Raw genomic sequence first — 22,434 nt, 5'->3', positions numbered from 1 at the left:
TTTTTTTTTTTTTTGGTACTCTAGAAGTTACTTTCTGAACCAATTACTTGGCCGTATTGCCACAGAAGGGAAGTAATTTCAACTTACAATACTTTCCTTACATAAATATGTGAATATTCACAGCCAAGAAACCACCACTTACTATACAACGTTATGTTTCACTGAGGGCATGATTCCCATCTGGGAGCCTTTGCAATGGCTCAGCCCAGAGCTTCCGCCTCAAAGGTTAGGCAATGTGCTGTTACTAATCCAGTTCTAACCTGGATACAATTTCAGATCTAAAAATAGCTTCCTTGGCTGCATAAGGCATGTTTTTGGTTGGGCTGACATAGCTAGAACACTATGCAGAGTCGACAGTATCATCATAATTCCATCTCTCTGGGGATGCACTTTTATGTATTACATATACATACACAGAAATACAGTATTTCTGCATTACTAAGATTTTTCTGGATCAGGAATTCAGATTCACGCCTATTTGGTCCTTTGGAAAGAAGGATGTGAGATTTTGAGTCAAATGCTAATTCATTAGGAGTCGTCCAGTTCCTTGCTTTTGCACCACATGATCTCTTCAATGTGTTAAAGGGGCTATTCTGGAATTAGAAGGTACATAGAATAGAAGTGCAGGCATCCACCTTGTCATGGTATAACTTTGAACAAGGCTAGCACAGCAATGCCCAAAGCCTTGATGGAGATCTTGTAGGTACCACCAAAGAGCAGCAGTAGAAATGTGCCTAGTGTGTTCACACCTGTCCCTCTGGTTAGGGATTGCCATAAGTTTAGGAAGACAGTTAACTGTGAACTTAACCGAAGTAACTGTGAAATAAGCCTAAAGACAACAGTAAAATATAATTTCATTATTTTGTTACTTATACCATGTTACTGTTTTGATGTAATAACATCATAGTATGAGTAAAACCCTGTAGCATTTGGGTGCCTGATTTTAACTCTGAACAAATTCTCAATTGTGGTGACTTATAATACATCAAAAAGCAGTTTTAAGTCTTTTATATAAATTCATTCCCTAGCAATGCATTGAGAAGCTTGGATCTTTCTACTTAAAAGATACAGGAAGTCAAAATATTCTCTCTGATTCCAACTTTAGATCTTGCCTTTGAGATTTCACATTTCTTATGTACAATAAATAAAAAAAGGGGAGAGCAGACATAAGATAGACTTCAAGTATTAATAGTGCTTGCAAGCACGGTGAATCAAAATAAAGCAGAAGTCAAACGGGGGAGCCAACTGTGATGACATGGACAGCCTTATACTTGCCCAGTATTTTTGCCCATGGGCTATCAAAGCCTGAGAGGTACTTCTTCAAAAGAATAAATCCATCCTTCCCAGGAGAAGGACAGTAATTATGTTTAGAAAAGAATGAAACTTGAAAGACTTTTGAAATATTTCAAAACTTATCTGTCATCTTTTAGCAATAGTTGTTCATTTCTTTTTTACTTGGAGGACAGTGGGAGGCAAAATCAGCTGTCATAAGAAAGGGCAAGTACAAACATAATCCTGAAATTTGAAAAGAATTCAACAGAGCCTAGAAATATACTGCTGCCTAGAGTTTATACTGCAGGTAGGTAGTAGTTGCATCTTTAAGATGAATTTATGCAATTAGGGTGGATAAAAGTGAATGAATAGTGGTATTAGAGGTATGGTTTTTTAATGAGCCTTTGTTTTGCAGCAGGAAGGCATTATAAAAGAATGTCGCTGGTCTGTTAATAGTAAAAGGAGCCAAAGAGATTCTGGATGGATGTGAGTTGGCATAGTTTCATTGGCTTAAATGTTGCTTTACCAGTTTTACAAATTGAGGGTCTGGCTATCTGTTATGAAGTAACGAAACACAATAAAATGCCTGGGCACTGCAAAATATTCCAGAGAAGGATTTGCATTGGTGGATTTGAAAGTTCTTTTAATTCAAAGACAGGAGGAGGAAACCTGATGGGATGGAAAGGTTTGTTTCTTAACCTCTGATATATTAGAAGTAGCAGGTTTCATGAGAAAAGTCTGTTTGTATCCCTGATGTATTTGTGTAGGTCTTTTTCCCCTAAATCACGGAAAAATAATGTTTTTAGAAATACTTTTCCATCTGATTTCTTACTATTTTGTTCTCCGTTGCTACCAATTTACTGCTTAGCCTATTTCTAGTTAGTATGATTTTGTTTCATACTAGCAATGCTTTGAACCAGTAATTATCTATGAAGAGAGTCTGGAAGGTTAATAAAGTTGTGACCACTGCCAAAGTTTATATACACCTCCTTTCATCTTCCCCGCCTAGATGAATATTTAATTTGCAAAAGAAATATTCCAAGTGACATATTTCCTGTTTCAAATTTTTCTATTGGAAAATAAACAGCCTACTCTTCTGGCACATCTTTTTTACTCACTGGCTTCCTTTCAGGAAGCCCAGAAAAAAATGCTTGCTTAAGTGTAGTAATGGTAATGCAAATCACATCAGCTGATGCAGGGGACTGTACAGCATTAAGTGTTTCACATCAAAGGTTGGTTTTATAAAGAACTGCAGTACTAAAACCTTAAGTGTTTCTTTTCTGTATATAGGAAAACATTGTCTTGAGTTCAATAGACATTAAGACAAAGTAAGTGTTTTACCTGTAACCAGAAGCCAAACTGCCCATTTTGTTAAATCATATGATTTGCCACTTATTCAAAAAAAAAAAAAAAAAGCAGCAGCTCTGGAAACAAAGGTGTGCTTGGCAAGTGTTTCTGGCATCTGCCTGTTCTTGGAGTGTATCCAGGCCACAGATAGATCCCATCACACAGGCACATTAAAGACAATTAATGCTTTTCATTAAGAATAACATTTAGCAATTTTTCATTAGTTTTTTCCAGACAGATAGTTTTCTTTGTGTTTAATTGGATGACATAAAGGAAGAAGCCAAGAAATGACTGGATGATGAGTTACCTTAAACTCACAATTTGGGGCAGCTGAAGCTAGGTGCTCTTTCAAATTTCCAAGCTCAAGCCAATTTGGTTGGATAGCTTCAGAGAAATTCAAATGTACCATGTTGGTTTGAAGTTGTTAAAGAAATGATAAAACTAATCTTTCATTTTCTGGCACTTAAAAGAGAACAAAATAAAAAACTTGATTCACAAAACACTGGGTGGAGGAATGTGTGTTTTCTTCTTATCTACCAGCCTAGCATTCCCATGATGTGTGGGATACCTAGGCTTGGGGGTTTTTTTTCTTCTGTATTTTAGCTTTCTCACCATTTAGAGGGTTCCCTTGTCACTGGGTTATAGGGTAAAACAGTGAGCTACAGCATGTCACCCGTTGCCACTTGTCATTGGACAACCTAGGCCTTCATCTCTTGGCTAAGTGTCCCACTCACCTTCACCTGCACATGCACATACTCTCCTGCTTTCTCGATTTTACTGTGCCTCCATGCTTCCTTTCTTTCTCTCTCACACACGCACAAAGCAGAACCACCGCTGACATCTCTTCTTCCCGTGTTCTGTGAATAAAACCATTTGTCTCCTTGCAAATGATGAAATAATTTAAGTTTTAAAAACATTTAATTCAGTCTGGAGGAAATATTTTAATTTTTCATTTGATGTGTACATTCAAAAATGTTTCCTTTGGATTGATTTGACTAGAATTTCGATTGATTGCTTGGTTTGGCCACCAAATAGGAGAAAGTCAACTGCCCAAGCTGGTAACTTTGCTAAAGAGTTTTTAAAAAAGGGTCATCTCTGCTTGCAGACTTCTGTCATGTCTAAATTACAGATACTGTTGTAGATCTCAGAACATGTGAAACATCAGTAATAAACTGATGTAATAAACTAAACATCTACCCCATCTGGTGAAGGAAATCACATTAATTATAATAGTAGTATGGCCCTTTGTGAGCAAGCTGTTGGAAGTGGCTCAGAGGGAAACTGAAGTACATAATTAGTGATGATCAGTAATGACCACCACCAGTAACTGGAAAAAAGGAACCTGACATGTGGATTTGAAGTGAAGGGCAAACTCTGTTTAAATGGAAGGAATACTGTATACTGGCTTGTGTATAGGAATAGCAGTTCTGCAGCCGTGAGCCTGCTCAAAGACACAACAGTAATGCTTTCTTGTAGCTGCTTACAGAGGCACAGAAACCAGATTTAGTAAAGGAAGTTATGTAGCTCTCATGAGACACGTGTGTGTTCAAGCAACAGGTTTTGAGTTATCTCCACAGCACATGAAGTCCATGAGCATTCATGTTTCACACAAATTGTGCTTCCATAGAAATAAATCATCTTCATCTGATATTCTGTGAATGCAAACTTTCTACTCAAAATAATAAACTAACAACAGACCAGATAGAGCAAGTTTTTACGATGTTTTCAGGCCCTTATTTACTTGCTCTGTAGGAAAAACAATTGGACAATTTAAACAAGCAGAGATAACTCTTTCTAAGCTGTGGGTGTCTCCAAAACAAAAAGGTTCACATTCATTTTTCTTTTTTTATATCAGGATTCATTTCTGGGGCATAAAGACTTGTATAAAATCTAGAGAGAAGGGAGCAGATGCCAAGAAATTCTAAAAGCAGAAATTGGGACTAGAAGTAGAGACAAGTCAAGGTTCAATGTAGTTGAAGGTTGTGGTCATAAAGTGGGAGGACAGAATGTCCTTTCTCCGAAAGGAGTTGAGACCTTGGGAACTGATATGTGCTTTGTGGTTTGCAGCATTTTGAGCCTTCATAGCACAGTTCCGAGCTGGGAACCTGTGAGACTAATAGAGGCTTAGAGAGTAGTTGGATGAGGGCTGTGAATGATCCATCTGTGAACGGAGAAGGACCTTTGGAGAGGGAAAGGAGAGAACACATTGTCTGGAAGAGAGAAGCTGGTGTGCTTAACCAGTATGAGAAAGAACAGAGTCATGAGCTAGCAGAGTACATCATCAGAAAGTATTCCTATGGTTTGGAGAGATCTGGCATTGCTCATTAGTATCTCCCTTTGGACAGTGCAATGCTGGCTGTGGCCATGAAGTTAATGAGGAGTAAGGCCTTCACACAGCATGTCTCCTTTTCTCTTATGTAACACAAAATATACCAGGAAGTGCTATGCGAATGAAACATGGAAGGATGTAGACACCTTCACCCGCTTAGTAAATCTTCATCCGGCTTTTGTGGTGCTGCATCAGACACGACCACATGTTGTGCAGTTGAAGTTACAAGCAACTATTTAGCTCGCTAAAGCTACAGTGCTTCCTCAACTAACAAACTGTCTTTAGCATGCAAGGAAAAAATTGAAGGCAATGCTGAAGAAGAGAAAAAGAACATGTATTAGGGTAGAAGAATAGGATGGAGTCACAGGTTATAATCTGTATCATATCCAATTTGCAGGTGTCTGTAACATTTGAATCGTTTAAAGTCGTGAAATTCTAAGAAAGCCAACTTCTTCCTTTCACAGTTTGAATTCTGTTTCTCTGAGGCTGGAAAGTGCAAGTATATAAAAATCGGAAAACAGACCATCCTCTTTCACAAGCTCCCAAAAAGAAAAGGCAAGAGACACAGAGGTTTTGCAGGAGGCATGGCAGAGCAAAAAGCAGACTTAAAAGTCAGATACAGCAGCAAAAATGCTAACCGGTCATACTAATTATGCATGCTCCTTCTGTGCAGAAGGCAGTTCTTCAGAATTTCACAGCTTTGATATTAGGAATGGGAAATTTAAGAAGAAGGGCAAATACAAATTTTTCCTGAAAGTTTAGAAAACCTACCAAATAGGAAAGAGAACAGACTCTTCCTTCTTTCCCCACAACAACAAAAAAACCCATCAAGTTATCCTTTATAAATAGGTATTTTTTGTTACATTTGTGTCAGCCATTATAGGCATGTCTACTGTATTTAGTAATTAAGCTAAGAGAGGGGAGAAAATAAAACAAATGTGAAGTCTGATGTGCAGAATTCTTGTTTCCATTGATTCTGATCTACTGCTTTATATAGATGGACACTGAAGTTACATCTGCAGGATGACAATAAGCACAGCATTAAGCCTGCCTCCTGGTTTGTGCTATAATTATTGTGCAAGTTGAACTATGGATTGTACATGTGAGATGGAGAGAATTTGAAAAGAAATAATTTAAGAAAAGTACTTGGTGGGCAGCAGACAGTATATGCAGAAGGAATGTTATTCTTCACTGAAAAAAGGGCTCCTTCCTGGCATGAAACAAGCATCTTGCTATTTTTCATAGAGCAACACGAGTTCATAAAATGTACTTAAATTTATATAATTCCTCTCCATTGTGAATGCAGCCATTAATCCTGTCCCGCTGACTTACTTTTCTGGAAGGTGGCTCAGCTGAAGCAAATATTAGATGAACAAGCAAATAATTTCAAGGAGTCTCTGAAGAAGCATAACCTACAGTCCAACAAAGAAAAAGAGAAGCTTTTGCAGGATCTCCAAAACACCATTAAAGAAAACCAGAACATTAAGCTGCAGCTGGAGGCATCACATCAAAAAGTCTTAAAAATGTTGGAGAAAAGCAAAAATCAGGAACTCAAGGTCAGTTTATGACATACTACAGTAAAAAAAAAATCATATTTGTGGGATAGAACATATTACTGAAAGCCAATTATCAAAACTCAGTTATCCCCAGTTATCTTATAGATGGGTTGCCATTGTTGCAGATAATGAATTATTCTGTGATTTTGAAACCTCATCATCTTCAGGTTGTTGAGGTTTTGGTTTTATTTTTGGTTGTTGTTTTTCTAAAAAAAATTTCAATATTTGAACTTAGACCACAGTGCAAAGGAAGTAGTTTCATAAAATAATATAGCCTACCCTCTACAGTTAGGCTGCAATGAATACAAGTTCCTCTAGCTGTGCTCTTGCTTCAGAAATACAAGGGAATTCCTAAGCGTATTATTAACAAGACAGTTTTATTCTTTTTCATCTATTATTAATTTATGTATAAATACTTTAAAAGTATAATAGACATGTATAATGATGTGTATTGCCTTAAATACGTTCAAGAAATCAATTCTGTAAATGTATAACCAAAGCTTTTAAAGGTTCAAGTGGATTTATTTCAGTGAGAAAATGTTAATGCAATATATTGAGGTTCTAAAGAATGTTGCTGTGTGAGAAAAAAAACAGCTTAAAACATCTACATGTGATTGTGAGATGGAGTTCAGATGTCCCCATTGAGATGGCACACCTTAGAAAAAACCTACTTATAAAACATATGTAGTAAAACCATCCTAAGTCGAATTTAATATCTTGTTTATATATTCAGAATAAAATCCCAGCTTTAATGAAACCAAGCTGAAGGCAGTAAGTTGGCAAAAATGAAGCTGAGGATAGGATTTTGCTTTCAGGGCCAGTACAGAGAAACTGCTCTGTTGTTTATAGTGCATCAGCGGCACTTCTAACGACAGTGGAAGTTTTAGCAGAGAAAGATACAAGAAAAGATAGAAGCCTTTGTCTGACACACTGCGATAAGTAATAACATACAGGTCAAATGTGGGAAGCTTTGTATGTTGAATAATAAAACATCTTTCTAATGCCAAATAGTGCAAAGATGTCAGTGTTGTTATTTCATGATGTACAACAAATCTAGCAGATGATATCCTAATAATGTATTTTGTCCCTATTAAGTTTTATTTTTTAACTTCAGCTCATTTTTATTCTTGTGCTGATAAAGTTTCATGTTAAAGTGGTGCTGAAAATAAAAGTTCTACAATGAAAGATCAGATTCATCCTGGCATTACAAGTGAAAAAACAAGGTGATAAATAGGCTCCAACTTTGTTTTTTTGGGGGGGCTTTTGCTTACAGGAGGCAGAAGAACGTTTGAAAAAGGAATTTAATGAGACTTTCAAGATCCAACATCAGTCTCATAGGCTAGAAATACAAGCCTTGGAAGAGAAAGCAAAGAAAGAATTACAGGATGAACTGAAGCAGATACAGAAGCAGCAAACCCTGTTGCTAGGTACAATGTATCATGTCATGCACAGCTCTTACTGCTTGATTATACGCTGAAAAGCACTGGCTTTCCTCCCATTCATTTTCTTCCCCATGTTCTGGAAACGCAGGCCTTTGTGAATCACCTTTCCCATACCCTGCGATTTCAGCAATACAGACTTAATATTCTTTGTTAACCTCGCTCTTAGCCGTCAGCAGCAGAATGTTGCTGGGAGAGTAGTCTGGTGTACAACGTTCAAGTATGCATTACCGGGTGTATTAAATTGGAATATTGCAGTTAGTGTGTTTGACTTCCCTCTTTTGTTTCTATGATGTGCAAAATATTATATGTGGTTCAGTCTGTTCTATTGAGTTCAGCAGTGGAGAACAGGTGCTCCATACATATTGTTTAGTCAGTTTAGAAAGTTCCCTAAACTGTTCAGAACTAAACACAACACTGCGTTAGAAGTACCTGTAATATCTCCAGGTTCGAACTCAGGTTATTAAAGTTAATCTATAAAAAGTTTTTTAATTAAAGAAATAATAATTTGAAAGTATTTTAAGTACAAACTGGATTATCTTCTTGGTTCGTTTTTTGGGGTTTTTTTCCAGTGCTAGAAAGATCCGTTGCTCTCTGAAGTTTATATGTTCAATAGATAAATTCTGTTCTTCTTCAAGAAAAATTGTAGGGCGACAATAGAGAGAAAAACTTCTTTCTCCTTGCACTTGATCCAGCCCAAAACTTGTACCCAATATACACAAAAGTTGCAGTGTATGACAGGTCTGCTTACCTAAGTGGTGTACTTCTCTAACACAACCAGAGCTCTCCTCAGTCTGCCTTACAGCCCTCTAAAATACCAAGGCACTTAACAGGGAAGCTCAGGAGTGCTCCAGTAAAGTTCAAGGCTAGTAGCAGCAATTATAGTGGTTTAGTCTGCAAAACAACTGCCACAGAATTGCCACTCTTGAGTCCGATGTTGAGTCATTACTGTTGTAGCTCCATATCTTCTTACTGTTGACCGAGTTATTTCTCTAGTAATAGGCAGCCATTATACTTAATGGCAAAGGAGTTAAGGAACAAAGCAAAATGTAATGTATTAATGTTTTCATCTACATTGTCTGTATCTACCTTCCCCATCCAGCTGGCCCCTGACTGCCTTAATGATTGTCTGTCTGATTGTTACTAGGATCTCTAAGGATGGAACTCTCTGAGCAACAGACATCGTGCACTAATCTCAAGAAACAAATAGAAGAACTCCAAATGGAGCTGAGGAGTGTGAGGACACTGAAGAAGCAACAGGCAAGAATCCAATTCCTACTTTGTTGCCATGTTGTGTTTTATGAAAGCAATAGTATCAAATTTCTCTCCCCACAGATAATAGAAGTGTACAGAATCTCTTACAGAAATGGAATGGGTTTCCTTCTCTTATGCCACACGGTAAAATGTTAGTATTGTTTATCATCTTTTCCCTATGGGCAGGCTTTTTTTCCATTTAAAGATAAGACTCTATAGCACAAGTAAGTGAATGTTACAATAAAATTAATTTTGTGGGGACTATAAAATACATTCAGGAAGTTTTGATCACAGATTTTGTCTTGCACATATGATTGAAAAATCCGTTCACAAAAATTCAGTGCACACAATTCCAATGAGCTCTTCACATTGAATAATTAGAGGCTGTGAATAACTACATTTGGCCTTTTTCTTAGGAAGGAAGTAGCCAGAGCCAGATCAGATCTCTTCATGATGAACTGGAAAAATGTCAGAGTGAAATTTCTGAACTCAAGAAAGAGAATTTACTTTTGAAGGACACAATGGAGCTACTCAGCGCCGAGTTGGAGTCACAGAAGCAAGAAGCTGCACAGCTTCAGGATAGGGAGAAACAGCACAGAAGGTTTGCCTTAAATTCACACTTCACAGTGCTATCTAGAGAGTCAGTAATAATGCTAGTATCAGAGGTGTTCTAAATGTGATGAGTGTCAGAATCTCTCTTTTCTGAAGTACTAATTTTAGAGGTTAGGAGTTTTGCAAAAGCAGTAGTTCATTTCACATTTCTCTCCAGGCATAATAAAAGCATTTGAACTAACTGTTCATGATATGTCACAGAGAAATACGTCCAGTCTAGGCCCACAGGAGTGACCTGAGAAAATCTGCCTAATGTCAGCCTTTGAAAGGCACTGGAAGACACAAACAAATCCCAAACTCCCCCAAGAGCAAGAGCTATTAAAAATATGTAGAAGTCTCTGGGAATGAGTATCAGTTTTTTTATACGTACTCTCTATAGCTGAAACCAATGGGCTGTTATCTCTAAAGGGAACACTTGAGAACACCGTACATACTCTGTGAGACTCTGCTTTGGCTGCAAGAGCCAGCTTTGCACAGGGGGAGCAAGGGCAGTGACAGCAGATACTGACAGTGCCTCTGGGCTGGTGGAAGCCTGGAGCTGTAATATGCTGTCAGGGCACAGGAAGGGCAAGGTGACTTGTAGTCGTGGCGGCCTTTGTAGAAGGTGGACTGCATCCTCATAGTGTAGCCACAGGCTCAGAGCATATGTTGCATGACAGTAATAGCAGTCTTCCCATCTGCATACAAAAGAAGTGCAGGGCTGACCTTTTACATGGGAGCCAAGGCTGGGGTTCACTGTCCAATGGCTGTTGAGTGCTTTGAAATTTCTGGATGATCATACTTAACGCATTCTCTTTGCTGAGAGATTGAGGGATCTGGCGCATGGGTACCTTTCAGTTCATTTCTGCAATGGTGTAGAATGTATGCCCCTAACTACTCAAGCTAGATATATAAGAGGATTTCTGAAGAAAGTAATCTTTAAAATTATGTCCTATATAGTCTAGAGAAAAGCACTCAAGGGATACAGTGTCTCTCAGCAGACTGTCAGAGTAGCCAGAGTAATTCCATTGCTGTCTACCAGTCAGTAGATTTATAAAGAATGAGTAAGAAACTTCCCCCCCGCCCCTACTTTGCACTCTTCGGAGAGTTACTTGAAAGTGACTTTCATTTCAAGCTTTTGAAGAAAGATCAACAGAAAGAATTGCAAACCAGAGAGCCTCATCAATGCCCTCCAGCTACCTTGAAGGAATTTAGAGCCTCTGTTCATGAAGAGGAGAATTATTCGCATGTCAGTGATGAGGTCTAAAAGTCCTCAAATGCTAAAGCTGCTGGGCTGGAGGATAATCTTTACAAGGGATAGATGGTGTAGCTCTACTACAGTAAGCTTTTGAGAAGGAAGCATTAATGGAAATTATGTTAGGAGAAATCCTTCAAATAACAGGAAGTAGAAGCAAAGCGCTCAAATGGTCCTAGGCACCTGATACAGACTGCTCTGAAATTAACCCATGGAAGATCTGGAACATTAACTTGCAGCTCTTGTTTTGCATTTGCAGGACCAATGATTTGGGTAGGGGAATAGTTAAATTGGTGAGTGCATATAAATAACAGCTTTTTTACTGTTACTTTAACCACAATGACCTTGTCTTATGCTATATGGCTGTTTCTGATTTGAAAGCTGATAATGGCCTGTTATTTGCACGTGCCAGATTCTTATAACTAATTATTTAAAGTTACTATTCCTACTGTTGCCAAGTAGGTGAAACCAGTAATCTGATTGAAGTAATCATTCCCATTTCCATTGTTTGAATTGTGTGAATTCTGCCTCCAGTACAGAAACCTTATGCAAGGACTAGGATGAGAGCAGACAAAGGCGGGTTTTTTTATGGGAAGAGAAGACAAGTCCCAGAATGGCTGTTTGGAAGCAGAGCTTTTATTCTGCCCCTGAAGATCCATTTCAGGGATTCTGCTCCCATTTTCACTCTTATTCTTCTGCTTCTTATTTTCTGCCAAGTGACAAATCAATCACTCCCATGGCTGTGCTCTAATTTCAAGGGCAGAAACCTTTCATGGGCCTTTTGGCCTTTCCTGAAGTATTTCAGAAACAAGTGAAAGCGGCTTAGAAATACATTAAAAAGAAAACAAAAAGGTAAACTGAATATCTTTGTGAAAATAACAGTTGTTAATCTCCTGAGGTTGACATCTCTATTTTAATCAGTAAACAACGGAACATGGGCTCTGCATTGAGTTAATGAAAAAGTTTCTACAAGGTTTAACAAAATGTTAGCAAACAAAAGGCAGCAAGCTAACAATGATTCTTCAATAGATGTCTCTTGGTTTTGTGGTTCGTATCAGAGAGCAATGTTATGGCTCGACTTGAAAAAATGTTAGGTAGCTTTTAGTTTCAATTGATGGTGTTATTGAAATAGTATCTTTCAAAATATATTGTCTGTTAAGGACAAATGTAGTTGAAGGCATTGTTGTAGCATTTCTTACCTTCACTTCTTAAAAAAATACATATTTTTAGAATGGTAGTAGGCAGTATTACATGTTTCTGGTGCCATCATGTGATGAAATATAGCATCAGAGCCCCATGTTAAAATCCCAGAGATTTCTGCTTAATACAAGTGAGTTCCTATGGTACTTTATTGTCAAGTTTGACCATTAAGGTTGATGTACAAGCTAAACATAGAGTATCAATAGCATCCTTATATAGAACAGACCCTTCATTTCCTGAAGGCTGAAGGTCTCCAAATAATTTCCCTCTTCCTCAGTATTAGTGTGGTTCTGCTTCAGGCTGCAACTGAACTGTCAAAGCCAAATCCATAAACAGAAGCCCACAACTGCGCCCAGTTAACTACCTTTGTAGTCAGTAAAAGACCTCAAAACTACATGCTCTGATCAATGATAATGAATCAGTATTGAAACGTAAGAATGCAGACATATTTTAATACCCACAAAAGGCTACTGATAGAAGACCTCGATACCAAGCATAAAATAGAACTGGATATAATGAAACAAGATCACCAGAATGGAATAAAAAACATATTGTCTGATTTCAGCAGCACTCAGGCACTCCTCCAAGCAAAGATCTTCTCCTTAGAAACTGAGTTATTTAAATAAACTCTGGCTAATACTGGCAATGAGTTCTGTTTGAAATTATTATTCTTAGTATGTATAATTTTTGTATTACTCATAGGCAGAATATTATAAGCACTGAAAATAGAAGTGTATAGGTATTTTCTTTGCAAACATAAAAAGACCCAAATGTATTGTAATAAACTCTGAATATCGTTTAAAGTACTACACATACAGTTTCACAGTGCTAAATTAAAACCTGTGCTTAGTATCTTCCAATTTTATGAAGTGTAAAATCATCTTTGTTACAGATAATACCAGAGGCCTTGATCCATGATCTTGTATTTAATTTTGTTCAGCAGAGCAGCATCTTTGGGTTTAAGCTCTTGCTCATTCTCACTCCCTTGCAAATTTCCCAGGACAGCCCCCACTCACTGATGTAAATAAATGCACTTTGCAGCTCCCTGTGGAGTTAAGTAGTTCTGTGGTGCTTCAGACTGTACAGGGGAGGCCTCTCAGAAATAATCCCTGTGATTATATATATGCCTTGGCGTCTTCTGTTATCCCAGCTGTGCAGCATGGGTCCGGAAGAGAGACCTACTTGCATTTAAACAGGTCTCAAACCATTCAAATGTTAAAAAGTTCTCTTTTTGTCTGAACTCGGAGATACACTAAATTAAATGTGTAAGACTGGGGAGGAGGGTCTCTCAAAAATGTTTACCCTCACCAAAAAAAAAAAACCCACAAAATGGTGGTTTGGATTCTGTAACTCGTTTCTCAGTGCGGCACGTGAACTTCATAGCACTCAGTTTCTCAACAGCAAAATTAATGAACTTGTCTGATGAAATAATGACTTGTGTTCTCATGGGTCAATCAAATGTAATGTTTCCACACCGTCTCTAAGAAGGTGTAAATTCTCATTTGCCCTGAATAAGGCCTTTAAAGTGCTGAATTCACACTACAGGTTTTGACTTAGAGGGTTCACTAAAGCAGCATGTATATCGAAGCCTCTCTTTTCATGAAAGTTATAGGAATTGAGTATTTCTGAGGCTTCTGTCAAATATGGCTGGAATTAGCCTGTGGATTCTAAAGGTATTGGGTCAGAAGAGAGAACAAATAGATTAATACAGACATGCATAGATACTGTGACACAGATTTTTTTCTTTAGGAAATTAGACTAGCAATGTGATGCATAAGCTTGTTAGTATTTTACACCAGGGCAGAATTTTACACTGGACAGGTGTTGTGGGTTAACTCTGGTGGCAATTTATTTTGGAACTCTGCAACGTTCTACACGTACGTGTAATCCATGTGCTGATGCCCATTTTTCCAAAAACGTTGTTTTAGCAGAAAGCCCTGGCTATGTCCCTGTATTTTAGGCTTGGAATTTAGGGCAGAGTACATCCCAGATAACTCTTGAACCTCATCTGAGGAAATTTTTTCTGGTCTGCTTTTTCTTTGGTACAGAATTAAAGAATTAGAAGAAAAGTCAAGAAAGTGCAAGTCCAGCTCAGAAGAAACACACCTTATAGGCTGTCTGCAAGATCAATTAAGTGAGAGAGAAGAGATTACCAAGCAGCTGGCGGTAAGATTTCCTTTTATATGTATATATATAGTTTGGAAGCTGTTGGAAGGCTCTCTTCAGTGTTCCACACATTGCTTCAGACTGATTCTTTCTTTCTGTTCTGAAATACTTCCACAAATATATGTTTCTGTACCAACTTCCAACAAATCCATGTTTCCATACACATAACTGTCTTTCCCCTCAGGAAGGAAGAAAATTTCAGCATTCACTTATAGCCAATACGGCATCTTACAGGAATCGATCGTTTTCTTTCAACCGTAATACAGGATGCTTGACTCCTTCCATGAAGGTAAGATGGGCAACACAATTAAAATTGCAAATTGTGTTGTTTTATCGCTATTTCAGTCATATGATGAGCAGGAAAATAAAGGTCCTATTAATTTTTTTATGGTAGTGTTATTCATTAGAATTCTTTGCAGTAAGCCATCCTATAGTCAGGTGCGGAGTATAATATAAATTCAGTAGAAGTATATATGCACATACATACAGGTGTGTAAGCAAATATAAAACACTAGAACTCCAAAGACATCAGTCTTCCACTTGGGATAAGCACAGCTGTTGCTCACAGATTTGGGAGCTGCTTATTTTGGATATTTGATGCATCAAGGAAAATTAGAAATTGTGTTTGGGCTGCTCAGGATTTGCCCTTTGTCATTGCAGCCCCTCTGTATGATACTGTCCATAAACAGTCATGGAAAGAAGGGGGGTCAAGTTGGTGGGAAGCACCTAACAGAGCTCTGCAAAGCTGTTGGCTTTGATGTATATAAAACCTCAAGGCCAAATACACAAGTTGCTTTAATTGGACTCTCTAATCCATGGATCCTCACAGCATACCCTGAGAATGTATTTTAAATGCCTATAGAAAAAGATGGGAATCTTCATTTTTGGGTGCTCCTCACAAGGTATCTAGGAATGTGGTATTGCTGAGGTTTTATAGTGTGAATTTTTTTTAAAAAAAGTGTGTGTAATGAAGTTTTCTGTTACAATAAAAAGCAGCAGAAGAAAACGCTTGAGGTGCCCAGTCGTGTTGTCAGTGTTCCGAATTTAGCTTCCTACGCAAAAAGCTTTTTGAGCTGTGACTTGAGATCAAAAAGAAGTGCTCCTCAGATCACAAAATCTACAAGCTTAGACCGGAGCCCTGGCTGCCTCAGGGTGGGCTCTCCATCAGCACAGTCCTCAGACAGCAGCGCTGTCACAAGGTATTTGTCCATTTTGCAGTGACTTGTAAGATGATAAATGAATTGGTGTTCAGAATCTTGTAGGCATTCAAACACATTAGACATTTGGAAATAAACAATGACATAAGGTTCTTGTCATGCAGTGAACTCCATGTGTTCAGCTCTCTGCAGACAGACCCAGAACTTTAGTGCAGAAGCAGGCTATAATCGCTGCCCAGCAGTTTATGATTGCAACCCCTCCTGGTACAAAAAAAAAAAAGAGGAGTTGCAAGTATTTAACCAAGAATGTTGTTAACAGTGAACACAGCTGTTCAAAACTTCATGCATGTATCAGTGGTTCTGTTAAGGATGTGTTTTCCTTCTTACTTGTTTCCTCACTTTGCACCTGGTAGATGTAGACAGCTTATTTTTATTTTAGGAGATATTTGAATGAATTTAGGCTAATCACTTGGCAAAGGGTTTAGAGACTTAAAAATTCATTAGGAGATACTTAACCAAAAACTTCTTAGTTTGATATTTTTTCTTTGAAAAGATTGAACTTTTCTTCAAATTTATGAGTTATTATGTGAAAGTTTACTGTTTCATAGACATGACTATGAAACAGTAATGTCTCTTCAAGAAATACTTACAAATTTATGTAGTTAACATTATACAGTTATAATGATAAATATTAAAAAAAACCAACCCTACCACTCTACTCCAGGACAAAAGCCAGCCTTCTCACCTATCTCCTAGTGGAGATGAGTTATCCTGTAAATTGTGTGCCACAGAGTTCTTTCCTTGAAGGCAGATGGTGCTGACTGCTGCCAGATAATAACCCGGGACACGGGCTTGGATCCAGTTTGGCAATTCCTACATCTTAAAGATAAAAGCATACTCTGTCATGCCAGATGACTGCCAAGGCAAATCAGATTTGTATTTTAAAGCAAAACATACAGGGAGACTGAGGGTAGCTTGGCTGCTACTTACTTACTCTTTTAAATCAATCAGTCATGAGTGAAGTCATATGCTGAAGTCAGTTTGCTACTATAAACTAACCAAAATTACTATAGATGTTAAAAAAGCATCCTAAGTGCTGAAAAATCAGGGACTATGCAACAGGATTGGTTATAAAAGCCAGTTAATATTCAGATAAATCTTTCAGTTCCAAATAAAACTTTTAATGTATAAATTGTATTTCATATTTTTAAAAGTGAATTGCAGCTGCCATTTTCTGATTTTCAAAACTTCATATTCTTGAAGCATTCTTTTTTTTTAAAATGTCAAGAAGTATGTTCAAACATTTCTCCATAACTGTTTAGCTCTCCCTCATGCTTTCCTTTGTGTTACTGCCAGTGCTGTTAGCCCAGTTACCCAGCTAGCACAGGTCCCACTAGAAATTGTAGCTGGCACCTTTTGGCCTCGTCCGGTTCATGTGAGCACAAATCCATTCACAGGATCATGAGGTTTTCCAGGAAAAAAAGTATTAAATATTGATAAGATTGTAAGTGATGCTAATGCTTATTTGTTTGCACAGGACACATGGCAATGAACCACCACAAACCAAAGATGACCAAAAACAAGACCCTCAGCATCAAGAATGGTTTACTAAATATTTTTCATTTTAAGGCATATGTTTCCATGCTTCCCAGAATTACTAGAAAAGCTTTTCCTGTTTTCTTTTAGGGAATGATAATCCAATATATGATTTAGAAAAAAAAAAAAAGTAATTTCCAAGTAAGTAATTAGGAACAACTGCACTCTCTTACATCTAATTACTATGGAGTTATAGGCATGGATTTCAGAAAAATGCATTTTTTTTAACAACCTCTGTAAAAAAAATGAAGGAAAAGCAAAATTCTGGAAACTGTTACATGGAGAGACTTTTTAATCAAGCGACTGTATCACTCCACAATTACATTAAATATGCAGTTTGGTCTCTGATACATCCTGCCAATCTGGCTCCAGCTGAAGAAAGATCTTACTTCTGTAGGTGATTTCTGTACGTTTATATGCTTGTTTCATTGGCCGTTTGAAGTAATTTCTGCATATAATAATGTAATTTTTAATAGGTTTTTGTTAAACTTATTTTAAGCTGTACAGCATGCAGTATACCTCCAAGAATAGCATGTTTATAGCAGGCTGGTTTAGAAATGCTTTCTGGTTTGCTTTAATAAACTGTTTTGTATAGTCAGCATTGCAATATAATATTCCTGTTGCACTTCAAGACATGTAACAATCACCCTGATATATTAGGATAATATGTAAGTGACCATTAAAACTTGCTTGTAAATCATCCATTTCTATGTTTTGCAAAATAATGTTATGCTACATTGAAGTGTGAGTCAGACTCAAGTTCCAGACTTACGGGAACTGCGTACTTATACATTATATCTCAGTATTGTTCTTATGCCGTAAATGCACAGTGGGCAAATGGCTACATGTATCAGATCACGCTAGCTAACTCATGGCTGGGAGGAAAGACCCATGAAGAAATTAACCCTCAGGTAATTATCAACAAACGTGAAAGGCAGGGAACTGTGCAACCAGCAGCCTGGTGTTTAAGATAGAATAGTTCATCTTCAACTGCGGTACGATTTGAATCCCCATTTAATTTCAAAGAGCAGGGCCCAGCTATTTAACAAATTTTACGTGTGCGAAGCGGTGCACCTCCAGCCTCACTGCTTCTTATAGCAAACAGCCAGCAAGAGCTGTAACAACAGATGCAAGCACTTACCACAGAAGAGCTGCTGCACCTGGCCTGTGCTAAAAGGGTGGCAGAAGAGGCAGAATGCTTCTAGAGGCCCACTTTCATCCCACCTGCCTAGTATTTTTTCCAAGATGAACTGCTTGGTTTGGAAGTAGACTTTGGCATCAGATTTAGAGAAAAAAAAAGACACTTTTTATACATGTAACGAAGAAGGAGATAAAATGGCGTACAGTATGTAACACTGAGGAGTGTTTTGGCATCTGTGAGAGGATCAGAAATCTACGGGCCTAAGTTTTTCCTTAGAGTTTTCATCCACTTTGCCCCAAAACCTTTTCAAGCATACTAGAAAGTTCAATACACAATTACTAATTCTGATTTCCCAGGTTACAATATTCTGATTAGTTAACTCTGTCCCCAGAAAGGTGTCCCTAGGAAGTAGCTTTCCTGGTTATATGGATGAATTAAGCTTGTTGCCAGTTATAGACAGGGCTCCTTTGCTGTATCTACCTCCGAAATCCTTTTCTGGCTACATTTAGATGACTAAATAGCGCACCCCAGAAGCAGCTAATTCTGTAGACTGGACAGTGCTGATGACCCAGCATCCACAATGAGTGGTCTTTATTTTGGGGGTAGGTATTTGGACCATGTGTAGACTAGCCTGACAGACAGAACACCAGTAACATTGGGGCGGAGTTACACCACCCCCCCCGGGGTACGCATTTTGCAGTTTCACTTCATCCTATAAGAATCACATTTGTATATCCTGAGACCTCTTCAAGAGGTGCGCAGAAATCCAGCGGAGATGGACAATTCACTTCCAAAAGAGTATCCTTGATCTGACCTAGATAGAGACAATTCTAAAGGTGCTTCCACAGTGGTACTTAGGACAATTACTGGATCACAAAACATTGAAGTCTTCCAGTAAAACCAAACAGCAATCTTTGCAAGTATTTTCATCACACCAGCAAAGATACAGTTAGGGGAAGGCTAGGGCCACCCTTTCTAGAAGGAACAGGATGCATTCTGGGAAACACACTTCTACCCAGAAAGCATCCTGAATACCAGCTCTGTGTATCTGCCACTGCAATATAAAACAAATCCGTATTTTTGCAAAGACAAAAAAGGTAATTTATTGGGCTTGTCTTAACTGTTTATATTTGTAGTACAAATTATATCAAAAGCATACAAAGTAAAACCAACACCACTGCTTTGCACTGTTGCAAATACTCAGATATGTAAAATCAAAGATCACGTTTGCTTCATTGGAGCAGGAATATTAGCAGATGCTTGTTCTAGGTAAGCTAGTGGACCCTGAGGCATTTCTGCTGGCTTTTTGTGCTGCACACTGATATCTTCCAGGACCTGTTGCCACTGTCGCAGCTTACCCAGATGTTTCTGAATTAATGCTTCTTTTCTCTGCAATTCATTTCTTAATTCTGAAACATCCTATGGATGAAAAAAACATGTATTAGTAAATAGAGGATTCATAAGAATAATCACCTCACATAAAAAGCATGTCATTTTTTTAGCTTGAGTTTTCAAGCTGATCTTACAGGGATTCTAATAATGAAGTAGTGTCTAATGAAACAGAGGGGAGGCACTGTGAATCCACCAGTTCCGTTCCCCCATGTCACGTATTTCAGAGATCATTACTTCCAGCAAAATCGGATTAACTAGTTTGTTTCTTTCAATGAAACTCTCAGCTGTGCTCTGATACTGCCCAGAACAGCCAGCGTCCAGCTTCTACAGGCTCCTTGTGAGAGCTATGTTAGCAGTCAAGTTCTACCAACTTAAGATACAGCATCGCGTTGAGAAAACCAAAATTAATGTGAATGAGGTGATTAACTGTACTGGTATGCAGCTTATCTGATCTAGCACAACACAGGGAAATTAACTTAAATGTACCTCTTTAATTACTTGCTCTGGTTTCTGGACCGATAGCTGCAGTCTTTTCTGTAGAAAAAAGCATTCAGTTTGTCTTGCAACATCCAGAAACTTCTGGATGCACTGGTCAACACCTAAACATAAAATAACAAAATAGAACAGATTCCAAAAAGGAAGTTATCAGGCTGACACTGGTAGTTGTCGGCAAGCTATTAAAAAACCCTTTTCACAGTACTTTCTAGAAAGGAAGTCTTCAGGTTTACTAAAATGACGTATCTATAAAACCAGGCTATGCATTAAATCTCTGTATAAAACACTGCTTTGCAAACTTTCAGAACTTCTTTTAAAGGTGCAAGACAACAACTCTTCTTCCCCAGTTTTACAAATACGACCCAATATCCAGAAAGGAGTTTTCAAAAGCATTTATGCTGTTTTCAAAACGGCGCTTGAGAGTCAGGCCTCGAAGGTTTTTCGGGGAACCGCACGCTCCCAAGCGGCGGCCGAGGGCCGGTTTGTAAGGCCCTGTCAACACCAGTCCAGCGCGAGCCAGCCGTCCCGCGCGTCCCGCGGCGTGGCCCCTCAGCGCCCCAGGCCCGCCCGTCCCACCTTACTGCTGCTCCTAACGCGTCGCGTCAGCGGCCTCGGCTCTGCAGCCCGCGTTTCACCGCCCGTTAACACAACGCCACGGGACCCCCGGAGCCAGCTGGCGCCCGCACGCTTCCACAAGCCCGCATCGTTCCCGGGTGGGTTTCCTCCCGCTGCGAACAGCGTGCCCCCCCCCCCCCCCCGGGAGGGGGCGAGCGACCCGCCGTCGCGCCGGGGTCGCCGTCCAAAGGCCCTGAGGTGGTTTTTTAAACCTCCGGCCCCAGATGACAAGGCGCGTCCCGCCCCGCCGGAGCCCGAACGCCCCGCAAAGCTGTAGGGGCAGTTTTAGGGCAGCGGCCACGGAGGCGCAAGCCCGGCCGCGCCCCGCGGCGCGCCCAGGGCTTGTTGCGAAGCCGAGCCGAGCTGCAGCGTCCCGGCAATAGGCGCCAGGGGCCTCACCGGTGCGGATCTCCTCCTGGTCCGTGCCGTTCACGTAGTCCTGGCTCACCAGGGAGGCGAAGCAGGCCTGCCGGGGAGGGAAGGGCGGAGGTGAGCGGCCGCGGGGGCGAGAGAGAGCGCCAGGAGGGCAGCGCCCACCCGCCGCCGCCTCCCGGCCCCGCCCCGCGCACCTCGAAGGACGCCTCCAGCTCGTCCACGAGCGTGTTGTTGGCGCTGCGCAGCCCCGCCGGCGGCGGGATGAGGCCGGCCGGGCCAGGCCCCCCGGGAGGCCCCGGCGGCGGCCCCGGTTGCCCCGGCGGCTGGTTGCCGAACATGCCGCCCAGCGTCCCCGCCATGGCGGGCTGCGTCCCCGCCGCGCCTGCGCCGAGCGGCGGCCGCCGAAGGCGGGCCCAGAGGCTGCCCCGCCCGCCCGCCGGTACCAGAGCCCGCCGCCGGTTGAACGGCGAGGAGGAGCGGGGAGAGCAGCGCCGGCCTTGCCAGCGGTTTCCTGGGAAGCGCGTTCGCTCGCCCGGTGCGCAACACGCCGGACTGCACCCGGAGCGGAGGTGTTTTATTCATATTTGCGCAAAGGTGGGTGCAAGGCAGTAACTCCCCAAAGCCGCATCCCGCACCGAGAAACTACAAGGCATTTATACAGTTAAATGTGTCAGTAACAGCCAATATTTATGCCCCACAGCCGATCATGAGTTAGTTTATTTCTCATTTCACGTTAAAGGTACAGCTCCGTTTAAATTTGCCAGGCATGCTCAGACACTGAGGGGCTCATTTGAGTTGGGGGTTTTCTGGCCTAGGGACATGATTTTAAGTACTATAATGAGTATAGTTTGCCTAAAGGACACTCAGTTTTAGTTCTTACCAACATCCCGATTAGTTGTCCTCCTCGACTTTATCACCCAGCTTTCAGTCTTCTGAGGCAGGACATTCCCTTTTCAGAGAATCATAGAATGGTTTGGGTGGGGAGGGACCTTCAGAGGTCACCTAGTCCAACCCCCCTGCAACGAGCAGGGACATCTTCAACTAGATCAGGTTGCTCAGAGCCCCGTCCAGCCTGACTTTCGATGTTTCCAGGGATGGGGCCTCCACAACCTCTCTAGGCAACCTGTTCCAATGCTTTTTTTCCTTATATCCAGTCTAAATCTACCCTCCTTTAGTTTAAAGCCATTACCCCTTGTCCTGTCACAATAACCCTTGCTGAAGAGGCTGCCCCCATCCTTCCTATAGTCCCCCTTT

At 40.1% G+C, this 22,434-nt stretch overlaps 2 protein-coding genes across 7 annotated transcripts in view; one reads left to right on the top strand and one right to left on the bottom strand.

The window, feature by feature from the left end:
- The window catches only part of FAM184B (family with sequence similarity 184 member B), a 55,739-nt gene extending 37,290 nt beyond the window's left edge, over window positions 1-18,449 (top strand). For all 6 annotated transcript variants that reach the window (XM_064449198.1, XM_064449200.1, XM_064449201.1 and 3 more), the window contains 8 exons: window positions 6,292-6,504; window positions 7,778-7,931; window positions 9,091-9,203; window positions 9,614-9,798; window positions 14,292-14,409; window positions 14,594-14,698; window positions 15,403-15,608; window positions 17,104-18,449. In XM_064449198.1, coding sequence (XP_064305268.1) covers window positions 6,292-6,504; window positions 7,778-7,931; window positions 9,091-9,203; window positions 9,614-9,798; window positions 14,292-14,409; window positions 14,594-14,698; window positions 15,403-15,608; window positions 17,104-17,194 — 1,185 coding nt within the window. In that variant the 3' untranslated portion in view covers window positions 17,195-18,449. The remainder of the gene's footprint in view (window positions 1-6,291; window positions 6,505-7,777; window positions 7,932-9,090; window positions 9,204-9,613; window positions 9,799-14,291; window positions 14,410-14,593; window positions 14,699-15,402; window positions 15,609-17,103) is intronic.
- Window positions 18,450-19,380: 931 nt separating this feature from the next.
- MED28 (mediator complex subunit 28) lies at window positions 19,381-21,580 on the bottom strand. The gene is made up of 4 exons (XM_064449206.1): window positions 21,375-21,580; window positions 21,205-21,271; window positions 20,182-20,294; window positions 19,381-19,722 (listed from the first exon to the last, which is right to left on the bottom strand). Exons 1-4 carry the CDS (start codon window positions 21,537-21,539, stop codon window positions 19,525-19,527), a joined length of 543 nt encoding a protein of 180 aa, XP_064305276.1. The 5' UTR covers window positions 21,540-21,580; the 3' UTR covers window positions 19,381-19,524.
- Window positions 21,581-22,434: the final 854 nt, after the last annotated feature.

Source organism: Phalacrocorax carbo, chromosome 4 (genome assembly GCF_963921805.1).
Source record: "Phalacrocorax carbo chromosome 4, bPhaCar2.1, whole genome shotgun sequence".
Lineage (NCBI taxonomy): Eukaryota > Metazoa > Chordata > Aves > Suliformes > Phalacrocoracidae > Phalacrocorax > Phalacrocorax carbo.
The sequence above is the reverse complement of the archived record's forward strand: the minus strand, read 5'-3'. Positions and strand labels throughout refer to the sequence as shown.